The 19,883-nt window shown below is 40.1% G+C and overlaps 2 protein-coding genes across 4 annotated transcripts in view; one reads left to right on the top strand and one right to left on the bottom strand.

Moving 5' to 3' along the window:
• Positions 1-17,561, bottom strand: part of tmem178bb (transmembrane protein 178Bb) — an 88,561-nt gene extending 71,000 nt beyond the window's left edge. Inside the window, exons 1-3 of one of the 3 annotated variants that reach the window (XM_029160812.3) lie at positions 17,424-17,561; positions 15,015-15,150; positions 14,048-14,738 (exon numbers count right to left, since the gene is read on the bottom strand). In XM_029160812.3, the coding sequence (XP_029016645.1) occupies positions 14,048-14,429 (382 nt within the window). In that variant the 5' untranslated portion in view covers positions 14,430-14,738; positions 15,015-15,150; positions 17,424-17,561. Of the gene's footprint in view, positions 1-14,047; positions 14,739-15,014; positions 15,151-15,550; positions 15,683-17,423 lie in introns of those variants that run through there. The other 2 variants (XM_055511207.1, XM_029160811.3) reach the window with 2 other exon arrangements.
• Positions 17,562-17,810: 249 nt separating this feature from the next.
• On the top strand, positions 17,811-19,744 carry mrps33 (mitochondrial ribosomal protein S33). The gene is made up of 3 exons (XM_029160814.3): positions 17,811-18,003; positions 18,768-18,984; positions 19,178-19,744. The coding sequence occupies exons 2-3, from the start codon at positions 18,770-18,772 to the stop codon at positions 19,281-19,283; spliced, it is 321 nt and encodes a 106-aa protein (XP_029016647.1). The 5' UTR covers positions 17,811-18,003; positions 18,768-18,769; the 3' UTR covers positions 19,284-19,744.
• The last annotated feature ends 139 nt before the right edge of the window (positions 19,745-19,883 follow it).

Below are 19,883 nucleotides of genomic sequence, written 5' to 3'. Positions count from 1 at the left end.
TAAAAACGCATACAACACGCAAACCTCAACAGCTTTCAGTCGGATCTCCACGGTGCAAACATCTCGGCTAGCTAGTGACACGGTAAAAATTCACAAATTAGCCGCACTGTTTATGACACAAGGTTGAAAGCACGTGAGAAAAGTAGTAGTCCGGAAAGAAGATAAACCCAAACCCAACACACAAGCCTCAAGTGCCAGTTCTGTCCAAGTTGCCAACCAGTGGCAAAAGATTTCATACAGACAAAGACAGACAGCCAAAACATATACAGTACCTCAAAAGGTCACCATAAATGGAAAAGACTATGCAAATAGAATGTTGGTTCCAGCAGGCCAGGCAGGAGAACTTCCAAAGTTCAGCAGAATTGCAAACACCCAGTTTGTGAACAACTCTGCTTCCTTTCTTTGCAGAAACTATGAGTGCTGGTACAGTGAACACTTACAGTAAGGTTGTTTGAGCTGGCATCGACAGGCAGCTTATCTGTTCACCAGCTGTCAAAGCTAAAGAAGACAGCAAGTTTAACAGCATATAACATTTAGGGGCATTTTATATTGACACAAAAAGATCGCTTTTTGTCAAAATTCACAAAAAGCTCTCTCTCTCATATACACACTCTATTCTCACCCTCCGCGGGTGGTCTCATCCACTTTCCAAGCTCGGGTCCTCTACCAGAGGCCAGGGAGCTTGAGGGTTCTGCGCAGTATCCTTGCTGTTCCTAGGACTGGGTTCCCGGTTCGAATCCCCGTTAGGGCGAATAGGCATCCAGTGTGGGTCCTTGGGCAAGACCCTTCAAGCTACCGCCTACCTCATATCATGAGAGACAATGAACCACATGAGATACCGGCTCAGACGTCGCCCGGTCTAACAAGGTCTGCGTCAGGTGTTGGGGAACCAGAGCACCTTGGCGAGAAGTGGGCTACTGGAACAAGAAAGAAATGGCTGAGATGCGAGAACAAGGCTCTGTTGGAATGCTACTACTCAAGTAACCCTAGTCAGAGGGGCTACATGCAAAGAATGTGCGGTGAATGGGAACGGAGAAACCCACATTCAAGGCTGACGGCGAAGCAACTAGTAGCTCAGTGTTCCAACATCCACAAACGGCAACTGCTATCACAACTTGAGATTGACGAGATACAACACAAATGCTACGGCAAGGGGGAGCCAGGACGCCAGGTCAGAGGGGAGGTTTCACCATCTCCCCAACCGGAAATTGGGTACGAAGCCCCAATAAGCACAGATACGCTGAGCGAGGCAGCGACTGACCTGAAAGATAAGATCATGGCGAGATTGAACAGGCAACCCCGAACCCCACTACAACGGCTAAGTGAAGTACCATCAGAAAGTCTCATGGAAGATGTGAATGCAGCATTGAGAGCGATCCCTACCACAACAATCACAGAAACCAATGAGCTGATATACGCTTCAGCATCAGTGATCCTAGAGGTGCTTGGCCATAAGAGCAACCATGGGAGCCATGAGAAACAATACCCACCATGGAAACGAAGGTTGGAGGCAAAAATCAAGGCAGCTCGGAGGGAAGTGAGCCAAATGACAGAGGCCCAGAGAGGTGCAATGAAAAGACCAATGCCCAAGAGGTACAGCCAGATGACCATACCTGAAGCACTCGAAACTGCCAAGCAAAGGCTACAAGCCTTGGCCAGCCGCCTAAAGAGATACACCAGAGATAACGAAGCCAGACGAATAAACCGGCTGTTCGCAACACAACCTGCGAAAGTGTACTCTCAATGGCAGGGTAATAACAACAGAGCAGACCCACCAAGGCTGGAAACTGAACAGTACTGGAAGGGTATATGGGAAAGGGAGGCATCACACAACAGAGATGCACAGTGGCTGGTGGATCTGAGGGAAGACCACAGCAACCTCCCTGAACAGAATCCAGTGACTATCACAGTGGCAGACATCCAACATAGAGTCTCAGGTAGGAAAAACTGGACAGCACCTGGCCCTGACATAATCCACGCCTACTGGCTAAAGAAGCTCACTGCAATCCATGAGCGCCTGGCAGCACAAATGAACCAGCTGCTAAGGGATGGGACTCACCCTGAATGGCTAACCGAAGGGCGAACGATCCTGATAATGAAGGATCCCTCAAAGGGCACAGTCCCATCCAACTACCGGCCAATAACCTGTCTCTCCACAACATGGAAGCTCATGTCAGGCATCATCGCAGCTAAGATAAGTGGGCACATGAGTCAATACATGAGCGAAGCACAGAAGGGCATTGGTAAGGATACCAGAGGAGCCAAACACCAACTCCTGGTAGACAGAACAGTCGCCCAAGACTGCAGAATGCGACACACCAACCTGTGCACAGCCTGGATCGACTACAAGAAAGCCTATGACTCAATGCCACACACATGGATCACTGAATGCTTGGAGCTGTCATCATTTCAGTCACCTTTTACTGCCAAATGTCACCACAATCAGCTGATTGTGACTGCTCAATAATTTTCAAGTTAACTTACAGACTTTTCTTAAAGCAGAAACATTACCAAAAGTGCAGGAACCTTCAGTCTGAGTATAGTTAGGCACTATTCTCTATTTACAATAGGCTTCACTTCACACCTGTAAAGAACTGGCTCATCAGTTGAACAAAGGACTGTGAGAAGGTGTGAAGACCACGTCCCCCATGAAGGACATGTAGAAGCTCCTTGAGAAACATTTCTGCTCTAAAAGAATGTATTGACCCAACTTTCAGACAACTTGGTTTAGAAAATGGTCAAATGAACTGGACGTTTATAAAATCAGTGTTAAGTCTATGGCTTTAGGATATAAAAGTTTCTTATTTTAAACCACCAACTAACAAAAACAGTTTATTTAAAAACTGTGGGTGAGAAGTTGTTTGCTTTAACCACTAGGCTCTTATAAGTGATGGATGGATGAAGTAGTTCACAAATGTATCTGGTTACATCACATCAGGTAACAGCACTGCAGGACTCTGGTGCTTTGGGGAGAAGGGGGTGGTGTGAAACCAGTCTAACTAGTGCTGTGGATTGGTCATTCTGTCTGAAAAGAGGCTCTCTATTGTAATGTTCATCTAAGCTTGATCAGAACATTGAAATGTTCTTTTTTTTAATTTAAAACAGCTCCTGAAGCAGGCAGACTGACACACGCTACATTCAAGTGAATAAGAATAATATATAGAATGAGAATTTAATAATTTCATTAGGTACTTTTGTGAAGTCCAACTCAACCTAATACAGCCAGTAACTGATAAACCTCCAGAAGGTAGTTTGGCAGCTGTGGCAGTGTGAGTTGCCAATGGTTATCTATGATTAAAAAAAAGTTAGTACAACATTCAATTCTGAAATAAAGTCAACTTTTCAAGTTTTCTCAACTTTTTAGTTGACTGTTTAGACAGACTATTGTCTGTCTGTCTGTTTGTCTGCCCTAGCAAACAGTGTAGAACTGACATGATCAGATCCATGTCCTGTTCTCAGAACTGTGCCTATACTTGGTGTTTTACCCTAACTCTACAGGTCAGATACTAAAGCTCCACCTTTTGGTTTTACCCTGGAATTGCGTCTTTGGTGCTAAAATGGGGGTGGCCTCATTAACATTTTTAACACCTTCACCAGACAGACCAAGGAGGGGGGCTGCTGACAGTCGGCTGATAAGAGCGAGAATACAGGTACAGAACAGTATGTGTTGGCACAGTACAAAGCGGTACAGTACAGTTAGAGTGAGTATGAGGTCATTGCAGGGTTATTGCACAGTAATGGGTATAAGATTTGTACCGGTAACAGTATACATGATTGTCCACAGATTTACACAAATATTGTGCAGAGCAGGTTGCTATATAAACCACTGATGCAGTGGGTGAGTGACTGTAGTGGGACGTGGTCAACAGTTCTGATTATACAGTCTGACAGCAGCAGGTAGGAAGGATCTACGATATCTCTCCTTCACACAGCGATCAGTCTGCTACTAAAGCTGCTCTCCAGAGCAGACAGTGAGTCCTCCAGTGGGTGAGAGTCCTGGTCCATGATGGATGTCAGTTTAGCCAGGAACCTTCTCTCACCCACCTTCTGCACCGTGTCCAGAGTGCAGCCCAGGACAGAGCTGGACTTCTTGATGATAAGTGTGTGATCAGTGTCAGAAAGGTGACTGACAGTCGACTGAAATCAGCGAAAACGAACCGCATCCATTTTCTAAACCGCTTACTCCCTAATGCGGGGTCACGGGGGCGCTGGCTATGGGCGAGAGGCAGGGTACACCCATCGCCAGTCCATCGCAGGGCAACACATAGACGGCAACACATAGACAGACAACCATTCACACACACACTCACACCTACGGGCAATGGAGAGTGTCCAATCAACCTAATGCACGTCTTTGGACTGTGGGAGGAAGCCAGAGAACCCGGAGAGAACCCGGAGAGAACCCACGCAAACACGGGGAGAACGTGCAAACTCCACACAGAAAGGCACCAGGGCCGCCTCCGGGAATTGAACCCGGAACCGTCTTGCTGTGAGGCGACAGTGCTACCCACCGCACCAACGTGCCGCCCATCTGTACTTAATAAAAAAATAGTATGTTTAACTTTTAAAAAAATCAAGTAATATAGTTATATAAAAGTCAGTTAAACCTACTCAAATAAAGTATTTCTTTAACTCAAAAGATAAAGTTACTTAGAAAGCCAGAGGGTTAAGTAGTTAATAATAGTTAATAGTTGAGTCCTTGTCGGGTTTGTGTAGCTGCATTTCCATTTGGTCATAATGATAAGAAATACTTTTGTATAGAGTGGTGAGGACACCAGTCCTTGAGGGGTAAACTCAACTGTCCAAAACACTGAACACAGCTTCGGTTGGCACAACTGTCATCATTTGAAGTAGAAATTTTGTTGTTTAGCCTTCCAACACTCAAAGAAACACTGGTCAAGATCCTGCCTTGCCTCACATCAACTCAGCCGCTGCCTCAGTCTGCCTAAATGACATCTGTCAAGCAGTCATTGAATGTTACTATGACAACGCAAACCAAGTGATGATGATGAACCCATCTACGTAGTCCCTCCAGTCTTAATCAGTGGTGGCAAACTAACAATGTTTTTCAAGTGAATGTGGGACATTATTATGAGTAAAGGCAGCACAAAGCTAAGATGACTAAAGCCTTTGACTTCAAACACAGTATGGATGCTTTCACTATAATGGATTTTCTCTCTGACATAATTCCTGTGTTGTCTTTCGGGCCTGAAAAGTAAAAAGGCCCATCTTGTGAGAGAGGCAGCTGTGGCCACAGAGCTCCCTTTATCTGCGCTCCTCACAGGGACTCAGTCTTTGAGCAGACAAAGTAGGAGCCTATTAGATGAGAGTTCTTCTTATAGGGCCACAGTGCTCTCTTGATTTAATAAGCTGCTGATTATGCTGATGAGGCACGACAGGAGTGTGAGCTGCCTATTAAAGAATGAAAATACCCACTGGTGTAAAAATCCAAGACAGTTTTCATTCCAAAAACCTAAGTTAGCGTTTGCCACGTTTCAGACCCATTTGTCTGTTTAAAGAACTGCATTTTCGATCAGCTTGATATGTGAATTTAACACAACACAGCACATCTTGATTCATAAGCTGTTACTGACACCCTTCTGAGGTCAATGAAAGTATACATGAGCCAAATATCAGGACCACATCATAGTTCCCTTATTTGTTATGACCAAATGACATGTTGGTGAGTCTGACTTAGCTATGTTTTTACGCCAGGTGGTTTCCACTATGCTTTCAATAATAAATATGTAGCATACTGGGTTTACACAAAAAGTGCTAAATTGGATGTACAACAAATGAAGAAGTTTTACAAAGAGCAGCATCTTATATGAATATATGACGATATATGATATATGAAGACTTGAAAGGTTTTGTCCAACATAAATAAACTTAATTAACAATTAGCCATTTTTGGCTGTTTCACTTATTCTTTTTCTGTTAATTTTATCTGTGTTCTTGCCAATGAGATGAAATTCCCCAAGGTTGTGGACTTTTATCAGATCTTTGATTTTGTCACTTCAGATTTTTAAATATATCAATATTTCTTATATAACTCTTCTAAAACTAACTTTTGTTTCTGTCGTGGCCATTTTTGGCCAATTGACTTCCATTCAAACAATGTTCTTTAATCCTTGTTATTTACAGTATAAAATTAATACTTTTAGATAACATTGGTTTCATTGTGACATTAACACTTGGAAGAAGTAGTCTTTTACGAAAATATGTATTTTGCCCAATTTTGGTCAAGGGAGCAATAAGCTTTAGATTTCTTAGTTACTGTACCAATAGGGAGGGGCACGGTGATGCAGTGGGAAGCACTGTCACCTCACAGCAACCTTTCTGTGTAGAGTTTGCATGTTCTCCCCGTGTCAGCGTGGGTTCTCTCCAGGTTCTCCAGCTTCCTCCCAAGGTCCATTAGGTTGATTGGTTGCTCTAAATTGCCAGTGTGTGAGTGGCTGTCTGTCTATGTGTTGCCCTGTGACAGCCTGGCGACCTGTCCAGGGTGTACCCCGCCTCTCGCCCATAGCCAACTGGGATAGGCTCCGCGACCCCAGCTATGGGATTAAGCGGTGGAAGATGGATGGATGGATGTACCAATAGGGGGGTTTGCTGGCTTTTTGCATCTTAACCACCCAATGAATTGCATTTTTTGTATGTGATGACATGTCAGTGATGACGTGTTTGTGCATGAAAAGAAATTTACCCAATGTGTGAAATTTTAACACTGATATGTATTTGCGGGACAGAGTTTTTATTTGTTCAACTATAGTCATGCAATGCTGATGCAGGGTTTTAAGCTGTGACTTCCCCAAGCAAACCTGGCTTTGCTGCATATGATGAAAGCATCTGTAAGTTTGTTTGTTTCATGAACAAGCCAGACACAAGTACATAAAAGTCCTTACACACCTCAATACACACCTCTATAAAACATGCAGCAGCTATGACAAACAACCAAACTCTGGCACCGTTTATAAATACGCCCGGATGCTTATGCAGGTGCACTCAAGCCCAACAGCTCCCAGGTCATTTGGTCTTTTTCACAGGATTAGGACAAATGTCCCTCATGATGACAGTATACTATATATGAGGTTCACATTCAATTTGAGAAGCAGACTGTGAAAACACATCAACACATTTCAAATCATTGTATTTGGCAGAGGAACTCATCAGAAGAAAACTAGTTCTGGTTGGCACAATTAGGAGAAAGAGGCCCGAGCTGACTCCTCAGCACCTCCAGCTGCAACAGATGCACATTGTGTCATCTGTCTTTGTCTTCACCAAAACTACCATGGTGGTATCTTACAGTACACAAAGGAAGAATGTGCCTCTTTTGAGCACAAAGCATAGGGAACAATAACTTTGCAAAGGGGTAAAGAGAAAACCTGTACAAGCCTGCACTACAATATATGCTAAGGAGGTGTGGATAATCAAGACTATAGGTTGGCACCTACAGTATAGTTGTCAAGAAAAAACAGCTACTGGTGCTTACAATCTCCAGAATGTCTCTGCATTCAATGCCTTCATCCATTAAAACTCAACTAGCTCACCAAGATTGGGAATCCTCTAAATCCTATCAAAGTAGGGTGTGCCTGGAAAAGCTGGGCCACATGCTGGTGACTCCAACAATTGCAAGGCAGCCATGAACCCCACATTCGACAACTGCTGATGCTATTGTTCATGATATACAGTAGCCTAAATCAGGGCAAGAACCACAGCCCATTGTTGCTGAGCTACAGCAGTCTGAATCAGGCCATGATCCACAGCCCTCAATGTGAGAAGAGGGTGTGAACCATGCAGCCATAGAAGAAGACAACCACATGCTCCAGCTGTGGATTGTTTGTGTGCAAATACAACTTTACTGTTGTTTGCACATCCTGCTTGCTCTTGAAACAATTGATAAATTAATAAATTGATAAATTTGTAAAATTGAGTAGTATAATATTATATACTCAATACAAGAACAGATTCTAGTTAACATATTTATGCAGTGAAATTAGAAAAAAAAAACACACACAAAAAAAACCTAAGGAAAACACGAACACAACACGCAGGGGAGTTTTTTGTGTTTTGCATTCCCTGCAAAAAAATAACAATGCATGAAAAGGAATGTGAATGAATATGACTCCCCTGTATGATTAAAAAAGAACCTTGGCACCAAGAATATAGAAAATTATCATCGTTTTGTTTTCTAGTGTACATTATGCAAAAAAATGGCATTTAAATGGGTAAATAGTAAAATTATATTATTCTTTTACAGTATACTCAACACAACAAAGGCAACAAATTTAGGCAGTGTAATCTAAAAAATTACAGCATAAACCTATTGTGGCCATTTTTTGCCACGAACAGAACAAAAGGGATTTTTGTGTTTTGCCTCTTCTGCAAAAAAATAACAATGCAATGAATGTTTGTGTTAATTTGTTGCATTTGGTATTCCTGCCCTGCATGACACAAAAATCACTTTGGCACTAAGAATATAGAAAATATTCATTGTTGTATTTTTTTCCTAGTGTCACTTACTGAATGCAATGAAACTGGCATTTAAATGGTTAAAAAAGTTAAAAGTATGTAATAATGTACGTAGTAATTCAAGTCAACATATTTGCTTAGTGTGGCCATTTTTGGCAACAAACAACATGAAAGGGTAGAAAAAAACGAACAAAGCCAGAAGGTTAAATAGTTGACAATAATCTGCCCACGGGCCAGACTACGGCCCCTCGGAATTTATGACAGACATGTTTACCATCCGGACATGCTGCATATTGCTTATTACATATTACTGGCAAGCTTAGACCTTTGTCTTTCTGACCATATAAACCATTTCCAGCAACAACAATCACAGCATAGATACAAAAACTATAACCTTAAATCACTTACTTTTGACGACTGTCTGAAGCTCATACGTCGTTACGGTCCAGCGAACCTAATCCAATAAAGCGTTTCAGTCCAAAACACACAGTATGTCTACAATGGTCCAAAAACTGCAAGTGTTCTGGTCCAATTCCTTAGCAAAAAAAAAATTTCTTCCACTTCTGTGAGCCATAACTCACTTTACATATACTCTAAAGGGTTGAAGAACAGCTTTTATTTGAATTGGTGCAGGTGCTTACTGCACCTTCCAAATCTCCTAAATACTTTTTTAAACAATAAAGAAACGTTTTCCTTGACAACACAAATACTGTAGTATAGACACAGTAATCAATATCCTTCACTTACCCCAAAAAGATACATTATACTCACACTTGAATCTTTTACTTTAAAATGTCTCTGCATTAGCTGTACATCTGCAGGACAACATCTCATCAGTTTACAGTAGGGCTGACTCATTACGCTATCAACTGCCCTAATGATGAGAAATGAACAAATTTATTATTATATTATATTATATTATTATAAGTAAACTAAAACTGCTTCCGATCCATTCTGAATTAAGGTCCATCAGGTCACTGTTCATTAGTTAATGGTGTGATTCTGTTCTCCCCCCTTTTGTTTTTTCACCTGGTTTACATATACTGTATGAACATTTCCTGTTTACTCTGCCTGGGCATTATTATGGTGACTGTGTACAATTGTGCCAAGATTATGTGACCACCACCATTTTGACAGGATGTTGGTTTACACCAACCTAGTAAGTTTGTTAGTGCGCGCCTACCATCCTGTTCAACATCCCCCTCCAGCTTTTCATCAATTGGTGGTGTGTACTTTGTCTAGTGAATTCCTGCATATGCAGTGTTAGTACCTTATTACAGTAGTTTTTGATTTACATGTATTTGGTTTTGTCTCGCTACCCCATGCAGTGAATTTGCTTACATTTTTTGTAAATCATTGAGCAAAATAATTATTCAACTGCTTGGGTCTAAGCATTTGGGTTCTACTACTAGTTGTGTTATATTCAGAAAAATGTTGTTGTTAGTAAGTGTAAGCCACAATCTAATTTGTAAATTTGACAAATGAAGTTTTTTTAACTTAATTTCTCCAAACTTTGCCTAATCTGTAACATTTACATTGTGACACAGAGACTGCAAAATGTCTTTCTTGAGACTCAACTATACTTCTACAAACACACTTTTTTGTGCATTTTAAAATAATTTTACCAAATTTTGTAGCTGACATTATTTGATCACAATGGCATTCTGACTGTTCCATATGCATTATAAATGGCCTAGCAACAGCTAACAAGCTGCCAGTCTTATTGAAAGAGCTGCAGAATTGTTGCGCAGTAATGAGCAGGGAGTGTTCCTACGTGTGTGTGTGAATAATTTAACTGTTTCCAGGAAGACAGGAGCACCCCTGTGTCTGCTACTGTTGACACAACAAGCTATGAACCTGTCCTCGGCATGAAACCGAGTCAGTTGCATTTCAAGAAAAGAAAATCTTGTTATAATACAACAAAAAACTGTAAACAAGCGAAGGGAAACTTCCCATTTGACACCGCTCAAGTCCACAATCCTCTTTGTATGTCCAGTATCAATATGCTCAGCATATCGAGCTGACCCTCTTTTACCTAGAGCACTACAACGATCTTAAATACTGGCTCTTCACTCATGTCCCCGTGTCCCATGTTTGTCATTGAGTCTCCTAGTAAGGCATTTGAAACATGTTTATTTGTTAGTTCCTGCATTGGCAGCACTTTAGGTTTAGGTTTCTATATTTCCAATTATAGCTTTGTTACTATTCTTATGCCTATCTGATATATCAATAATTTCACATTTGGCATTTCACTCATGTCTCCTTGTGTGTGCATTCTTCACTTGGTTCTCCCATGATAGATCAATCTAATTCAAGTTCACCTGTTTGTCTTTCATATTCTGACATTCTTTTCTAAATCTACAGACTGCATTTGAGGTTTTCTCAACCCCTTTGGAAACAACTTGGATGTATTATTTACCTCATGTCCTAGATGGATAATACCTTTACTGCATATATATATATGTTTACTGTGACAACAGAGCTTCTGGCAACATCCAGCAATCATTCTGAGAGAACATCATCCCACTTCATCTCCACTACACAGCGCCAGTGACAGGAGAGTTGTAGGGACATTAAATGGCATTTAGAAAGCATAAAACTGCAATACAACAGTTAACATTAGCTTGTGGTGTGTCTGTCTATAATTAATGTGAAATACCTAATTGGACATTGGGACATTTTGCTTTGCAAGTTCACTTCCATATATTTGAAGTCCACCAGAACACAGGTACAGAAAATTATGAATATTAAGTTATGACCCCATCCTGGTCCTCCACTTCCTGGTTCCTCCTGACACCACCTCCATCTTCACGTATGCTTCTGTTGTCATTGTCTACACTCAAAATCAAAAAATCTTGGACTTAGAAACTTGGACTTTGTGTAATTTATTACATGTAAATTTTTCAATGTGATGTTATCACATACACACATACTAGGTAATAGCTGACATTTAGTCACAGTTATCCTAATCATGGTTATGTGAATTACTTATATAAAATAAGATAAGTCATACCTGACTGATTCCCTTGGGGAAATTGTGTTCTCTGCATCTGACCTTTTCCCTCACTGGAGGTGAGCAGCCACATGGGGCACACTTCAGGAGCTAGTGTGAAGTTTTTTCCTTGAGGACCGGAGTGGGTGGGATCAACTGGGTTTGAATCCGTAACCTCCTGCTTTCAAGGGTAATGTTATACACTATGAGCCACCAGAAGACGACTACTACTACTACTACTACTACTACTACTACTACTACTACTACTACTACTACTACTACTACTACTACTACTACTACTACTACAAATATATAAGGTTGATTCGTTATTCATGAAAACTGAAAATATATAAACATATAAACAAAATTCAAAATTATAAAGTTAATACTTAATACAATTGCTTATGCAATAAAGTAGCAACTCCTTCAACACTGCCACAGGTTGTGCTAAGGTGGCTCAGTAAAGCTTTCTTCTGAGCAGCAGAAGTTTGTCAGTTTAAAGAAAAGAGTCAATTATCTATGTCTAAAATATTTCATGTAGCTATTTCCCATAACCTAAAACTGATGAAATAGTTAACAATTAATATGATATTCCTCATTACCTGTACATCACAGCTTAGCTTTACTTGGGCACTCAGTGACAGTGAACCTACTGAATGAAGCACCTTTAACCTCCTATAGTGTCTAATTTATCCCTCTCTGTGATACATGTCCCCTGGGGAGTGAGGTAATCTACTTCAGAGCCTCTCCGTGTCCTTGCTCTTTCAGGATGCAAAAGTCATTCTCAGTCACAAGTGTGGTTCATGATTGTGAATGATTTGTCATTTTACCGATGTCATGTGCCATGAGACTAAACAAATCAGGTAAACAGTAAGACAAAATAGATTAGGGAACCTTAACTTGCAAATATACCTGCGAAAAAAAAATAAAATGAAAAAGTAGTTACCAGAAAGCAGAGAGGAGCCTTTGCTTTACTCATTTATGCTTAGCTTTGACCTGGTGATCTCTCACAAGGTAGTTCTTATTTGTTCAATAGCAGGAAGAGGATGTACACTTGTGCTTTATAGATGTAGTATAGTGTCAATGGTAATAGTAGCAGTATCTGTTGTGGTTGTAGCAATGGCAGTAGTGGTAGTGGTGGTAGAATTAAGAGCAGCAGCAGCATTGGTGTTACAGGATATCACTGTTTAATGATGGAGCAGGTGAATGTGAGATGTGACTGTGCAAACAGAGATTAAAACCAATGTCATTACGAAGTCACACACCTGTGAAGTCACTGTCACTGACAATTCACAGTGACTAACCACTGTGTCCTTCCACACAGATTAGTCCTCTGTGTGGAGCCATTCATCTGATCGCTGATCAGCATGACTGCGAGCAGCTCATTACTACAAATAGTTGGTCATCAAGGCTACTGAGGTATCCTCAAATGGCACAGCTGCACCACACTAACACACACGCACGCACGCACGCACATATTCAGAAGGCACACACACAATTTCAGTTTGGATTCAGACCAGTGACCTCAATCAGAAAGCTCAGGTTCATCATCTCTCTAGACACAGCCTGTCTGTGTCCTGTTATCAGCTGCAAGGGAATGAGTAGGAACCTTTATTCAGGGTTTGTCTGATGTTAGTCACAAACATCTCTCTGCTACTAAAAAGAAAGCCAGACAATTCAATTAGGCTAAATTAAAGGTTTTCATGGCAACAGGCAACTGTTTCCTAATCTGAATATTGATAGTATGATTTATGTATAATCTATAATGCAAAGTGAACAGGATTATTACTATGGGAACTATTTCAAATTTTGTTTATGATTCATTTACTGCATGTGTTTGACCCATGGATTAAATCTGTGGTTACCAAATTTAAAAAAAAAGCATGAGACACAAATACATGTATTTAAGCTTAAAGAATTTGGAGAAGGTGTGTGTGCTTAATTGCTAAACTATGAAATAATCTTATTACTTAGTCTGTTAACCTTTCAAAGGCAGATATGGTGCTACGAAAGCTTAAGCTTTAGACTGGTACTTTTATTTTGAAAGGACTTTGAGGAGGCGTGTGTATGCTTAAGACCCAAACTTTAAAATAGTGTTATAACTGAACACAATGCTTCCAGCATTGAGATTCTGTATTGAATGCTTTGCAACATTTACTGTGATTAGCCAGAATAATGCTCCGCTTACTCAATATTTTTTGATGGGTTGTCACATAAACACAATCAAGTGCGTATATGGCAATCACACTTTAAGAACATTGCTAGTGATCTTTACTAGTTACATACACAATACATTCCTTTTCAACACTAGCATGACAAGGAAAAGCCTACAGCCAAAGGACCTGTATCCATGCATCCATGCCCACAGTGGCACTCAGGCATTGCGTGACTTTGGACAAGCATTTTCCTCCAAAATAGCAAGGAAATCGCCCGATGCTCTTGTTCGTCCTTTGGCCAAATGAATAACCACAGCGCAGCCTATGTCATTTACTAATGATACATGACACAGCACGCCATACTATTGTTTGAAATATGCACTGCTGTTTCAACAACTTTATCCCTCTAAGGGAATGACTGCATCCTTACCTTTCCTGAGGATATCTTGCATGTCTTGGTCAAAGCCAAGCCGGTGACATCTCCTCCACAGCCCCATGTTGGTCGAGTTGTACTGCCTGCTGCACTCATCCGCAGCACTCATAGCAAACAGCTGCCGACGGCTCCGGGCTAACAGCAGCTTCTTGTCCCAGTGGGGCACGCTGCTTCGGCTAGCGCGCAGAGGCAGGCTGTTGTTAGGGATATAGATAAACCCTGGGTCTTTGCGGCGACTGTTAAAGCTCCTGCATCTCTCCCTGTACCTCCGGGCGTCTGTTTCATACCAGTGGTCGGAACACATTGCCACGGCCAGCATACCCAAGGCGCAAAGAGACAGCGAGAGTCCGGCATAGAGCAGCAACTTTCCTGCAGCCATTCTCGTTAGTCACAGCCGCATCAGCACCTGGACGAACGGACAGCTCCTCTGTGGCTACCCCGTTGATTTCAACTCACATCACCCCTGGAGGAGAGCGCTGGGACCTTTAATTAAACTATCGAGGCGGCGAAGGCGCGCAAATAGAAGACAAAGCTTTTCGGTAGCACAGCTTGGCTCCAAAACAAATCGTTAAATCCTTGTATTCTGGTATTTTCGGCCACAGACTGTTCACGTCTTCCCTGCCTGCGCGGCGCTGCAGCAGCTCGGCGGAGTAAGAGACCGCAGAACTGGATCCTCGGAGTCCACCGTCTGAGCAAAGCGACGGCAACATGCAAGAAAACACATCAACAAAGCATTAAGACGTCAGGGTGCTGTATATACACTAGGTGATATTTCAGATGTAATAAACCTTTCTGACGCCGATCAGCTATTAAAAGAAGACACGGACAAAGACTGTGGTGGTGTGCGAATGGTGCGGATGAATTTAGCGAAAGCCTTGTTACAAATACAGAGTCACCCTAAACAAGGTCCATTATATGCCTCTAATGAGGTCAGGTCTCCATTTAAATAGTTCAAGTAGCATACCTTATGTATCTCAATAAATCCCATGCAGAACTCAGGTCAGGGGAGCGAGGGATCAGTCAGCAGAGTCAGTATCCACATCACGTATGAAGAGATGACGGCAGCTGCTACAGTGCAGACCCATTCAACACCAGACTGTCTGGAATAGCACGATGTTAGCTTACAGGCTACGTGGTATTTGAATAAACGGACAGACATACATATAAATGTAAATGTACCTACACATAGTATTATATACTATTATACACACACACACACACACACACACACATATATACATATATATATATATATATACACACACATATATATATATATATACGTGTGTGTGTGTGTATATATAGATAGATATATAGATATATAGATAGATGAGAGAGAGAGATATATAGATATAGTAGATATATATATAATATATATATATATACACACACACACACACACACACACACACACACACACACACACACACACACACACACACACACACACACACACACACATATACTACACTGCAGTAATTATGATGTGCAATACAGTACCTCCTATGAAAGGTATCCTATGAATATTTATGAAGGTTACAGGATGGCAGGCACGGGTAAGGGAGGTTAACTTGATTACTGGTAGTTGCAGCAGAGGGGAAATAAGGATTGGGTGTGGTCCAGATAAATGGGTGTGGCTATGGAGAGAAACTGAGAAGAAAGAGTATTCCAGCCCAGGAATCCTGACAAAGCCTTGTAATTGCCATAATAAAGGTGACACTTATTGTATTTGTAACTATATCTATTAAATAAACTTGACACATAACACAAATGAAACATTTTTTGGGATCGGGTTCACCCTCCAAAAAAGCCACATTTAGGATAAATTTTTATTTAAAATGATGAACAGTCAACTCTGAGCTTCCATCAACTCAGTACGATTTATAAACTTTACCTCAGCACAGGAATTCAAAGAAGGTCTTACTTTGGATTCATGTTTATGTATGGATGTCAATAATACTGACAATTACATCCAAATGAAACAAGCTTAACCTTATTTGGAAGATTCAACGTTATTTTAAATATATTTTCACTTCTGTGTCTGAATACCCAGAAGGCATGTCTATGTTATATCTATTTATAGTTGAATGACCATTGGATTATGTGTTGATTTTGAAAGGTGAATCAACGTTACTGGGGCAACGGTGATCAAACATTTTTTCAATGTTACATCGTCACAAAAACAACTGACTATATTTCAACGTTAATTTAAAAGTTTTTTGTTAACCTTTTTACAACCATCAGCATTCAATGTTTCAATGTTGCATCAACGTCACAACAATAACTGACATTATTTCAACCATATTTTAATGTTGTAGGTCAGTTGTGTAGTTGTTTGTGTGCCTGGTAAATAAGAATAAATAAGGCCAGACATAAATACTTGGCACTAAGAGAGGTAGTGAAGGCAGCTGCTGGTAGAGAACAGCATCCAGCATCTCTATATTGACATCTTAGATGATTATCTAAGATGTCAATATAGACATAAATTTTGAGCTAGGAAGAAATATGTGCATGACTTAACTTCCAGACATCTGATTGTACTTGTTTACAACAAAGTGAGCTAGGATTAGACCATCGTGAGACAGTTTAGTGTTACCCAACTGATGATGTGCTGTTGCAGTAGTAACTCATAAGTGATGGTAAGTTGCTATCTTGCATCAAAACAAAGTGCACAATCATATTTTTTGTTAAAGTTTCTTATTATTTATCATTATTATTAGGTTCATATAGTCATTTTGTGATATTTTAATTTATTTCAACCTTTTATTTATGTTTAACTGCAAAACAGATCAAGAGGTGACATCCGATGTTTCAGCATACACTTTTGTGTGTATGCTGAAAGGTTTATCTAGTAAATGGCTCACCAACAGTCATTAGAGCTTAAAAAAAGTTGTTAGTCATAGTGACAGCTATTGTGTTTTTTGCAGTAAATTGCAGTACCATGTTTACAAATGAACATACAAAGTTAGTTTTGCTGAAGTGCAGAAACAAAAGCTTTATGTCTACTTGTCCCTGTGCTGTAAGTTTATGTTTATGTCCTTCCCTTGTTTTATTGTCAGCCTTTGTCACTGAGATGCGGTGATGTACAAACTTTCTTAAATATTGTTGCTTTCGTTTTTATAGTTTCCTAAAGGTTCCTAAACTGTATCAATGCTGGCCTAAAAGAAAGAAGATACAGAAGTGTGACCTGTGAAAAGTAAAATGTTAATCCTTCAGTTTTGTTCATTAGGCTCAAACATTTTGAAATATTGTTTTTCATTATGAACCATAACTCAGAGTTCTGATTATTAGAGAGATTATATTTTTTCTACATTAGTCTCTCTACATTACTTCCCCATAAAAAAATAGGTGCAATTGGAATTAATTTACTTACTTGACAGGCTCAGGTCACTTCAAATCCTTATGCTGAGTTAGTTGTTGATACAATGATCTCCTCTGTTTTCCTCACCTTTCATAAAACCCCTACTCTCGCTGGGATATACCCTTACTTAGCGAGAAGACTAAGTGGCAGTGATTAGCGGAACCTAGTGTGAAACATGCATCGTTCAGGGCTCTTAAAGTGACGGACTACCGGCACAGAGCTTAACTAAGATGTTTTGCACCAATATGAGATAATTTCAGTGTTAGAAATAATACTAAAAATAATTAGAACTATTTATATTAAACGAACTTGTCGTGTATCCTGCTATATATTGAAAAATACAACTTTAAGACGGAACGGAAGTAACATCAACTAACAAATAAGCTTTAAGGGAAGTGGTTTACTGTCATGCGCGTTGCAGTCTTTAGGGGGGTAGCATGGCGCGTGAAGGTGAACCGTGGTTAGAATGTTAGATCTAGTAATTTAAACTAACGTTGTGAGTGTGGTTTAGTCAGGCGGTGGGATATTTTACAGGTGACTGGAGGTTTTCTGACTAGACGCTGGTGTTAAGTTCCTAGCAGTCTACGGCGGGGTAAGGCGACACCTTTTATCACATTGCTAATAATATAAACTTCAGGTAGGTTACTACTAGTTCAGGTAGTGAGCTTTAACACATAGTCATTTCTAATACGGCGCATGCATGCAATAGCATCAACACTGTCCTAGGTCGGTAGAAACAAAAAAAGACGCTACTGTGTGCGCACATTACGAAAGCATGTCGATTTGGTTCTGCTGTAATGTTAACTTTACATTCATGTCACCTTATAGCTTAATCTACATTACATTTACATACATTATCCGTGCGTACGATTGAATATTTAAGTTTAATGTTCTGCTTAGTGTAATAAAAATTATTTCTTTGTTTACATGCTGTTAATACATTGTGCTGTAATCCTATAAAGAAATTAAGGAACCTTGGCTTCAGTTTACTGAGATTGTATTTTGTATTTTTCTCATTTTTATGGGTTCCAAGCTCATTAACTTTTCACTAGTAACACATAAAATAATATTTACACCTTGTATCACATCTCACAAGTGTCCCTACATTATGACAACATATGCTTTTATGCATATGCAAATATATGCATATATTTATTACCTACATGCAAGGACAAATTGTTGAACATGAATTTTCCATTTCATCTAGTTTACATATGCTCAGTATCCAGCTGCATATCATTTCTACTCTAATTAAAGCAAAGTTCTGAGAATATTGGGACATGGACTGAAATAATGTTGTTGTTTTTTTTTTTTTTATCTAATCTAAACACAATTTTACCATGTTGTGTTCACCAGTCATGGCTGGTTTCTCCAGCTACGCTGCACGCATCGCCAGACTGAGCGCCCAGATCTTTGGGGAGGTCGTTTGTCCGACAGACTCCAGATCTATGAGAGTGGTCAAACTGTTCCAGGAGCCGCCCCTGGCCAAGCAAAAGGAAGTGTATGGCTGGTACCCACAGCACAAGATTTACTATGCTATGACCCAGAAGCTCAGGTTCATGGGTCTGTTTAGGTACTTGATGAATTGCTCACCTGCAACACAACAAGCAATGTAGTTTGTAATTTGTAAAAACATCTACAAATTCAAGCAATGTATATTGATGATGTAGTAGGAATAAAATATTGCAGGCCAGAGCTGAGTTTCAGAGTTGATTGAAATGTCTGTAAGCAAAATATATATTTATTAAGTGTTAAATCCTTCTCAGAGATGAGCATGAAGATTTCAAGGAGGAGATGCGTCGCCTGAGGGAGTTACGAGGAAAAGGGATACCAAAGAAAGGAGAAGGCAAGAGGGCGGGCAAGAAAAAATGAGCTGCAACATTCTACTTTATGCACAGGACATTTTCTCTTTCTCTTCACAGAGGCTGACTAAAAGGTTTTTTTGTGCAATTTGTGGTATTGCAGTTAATCATTTTATTGGTTCAGACTGTATGACATGTTGCATTTAGTAGAAAATCTAATTTTGAACTTGTTTGATAATGTGTTAATGTCTTGTTTGGGGACTACAATCATATGAATCATGTAAAACCTATCTCACCTTTTCATATTGTAAAATATTCCTCTGAATATTAGCTGAAGCTTCAGATCTTGTGTTATTGTCTTCAGGATGTTTTTGTTCAAGCTTTTGAAAGCCTGAAGCTTCCCATCAAGTATTATTGGAAAGTTTAAAAAAAGACCTCTTCAGATGATGTCATCAAAATAAATTTTTCAGGTGGAATCAGTCAAATGACTATGTGATTTCAGTTGGTTGCTAGTAAACAAACTTACTCATTGTCTGTTGCATAGTGGTGTGAAGTCATACTTTTTATTAACATTTTAATATGGCAAGATACACTTCATTTCAGGGCTGCGGTTTTTAAGGGATATTGGTAAAAATTTAATGGGATTGATTGAAAATGCAACATCTTTTCA

Source organism: Betta splendens, chromosome 9 (genome assembly GCF_900634795.4).
Source record: "Betta splendens chromosome 9, fBetSpl5.4, whole genome shotgun sequence".
Taxonomy (NCBI): Eukaryota; Metazoa; Chordata; class Actinopteri; order Anabantiformes; family Osphronemidae; genus Betta; species Betta splendens.
Note: the sequence above shows the minus strand (reverse complement) of the source record. Positions and strands in the feature narration are given on the sequence as shown.

Coding starts and splice junctions, on each gene's coding strand:
- mrps33 (XM_029160814.3), top strand. CDS start 18,770: ATGGCTGGTTTCTCCAGCTACGCTGCACGCATCGCCAGACTGAGCGCC. Junction 18,985..19,177: donor AGGTTCATGGGTCTGTTTAG/GTACTTGATGAA, acceptor AATCCTTCTCAG/AGATGAGCATGAAGATTTCA.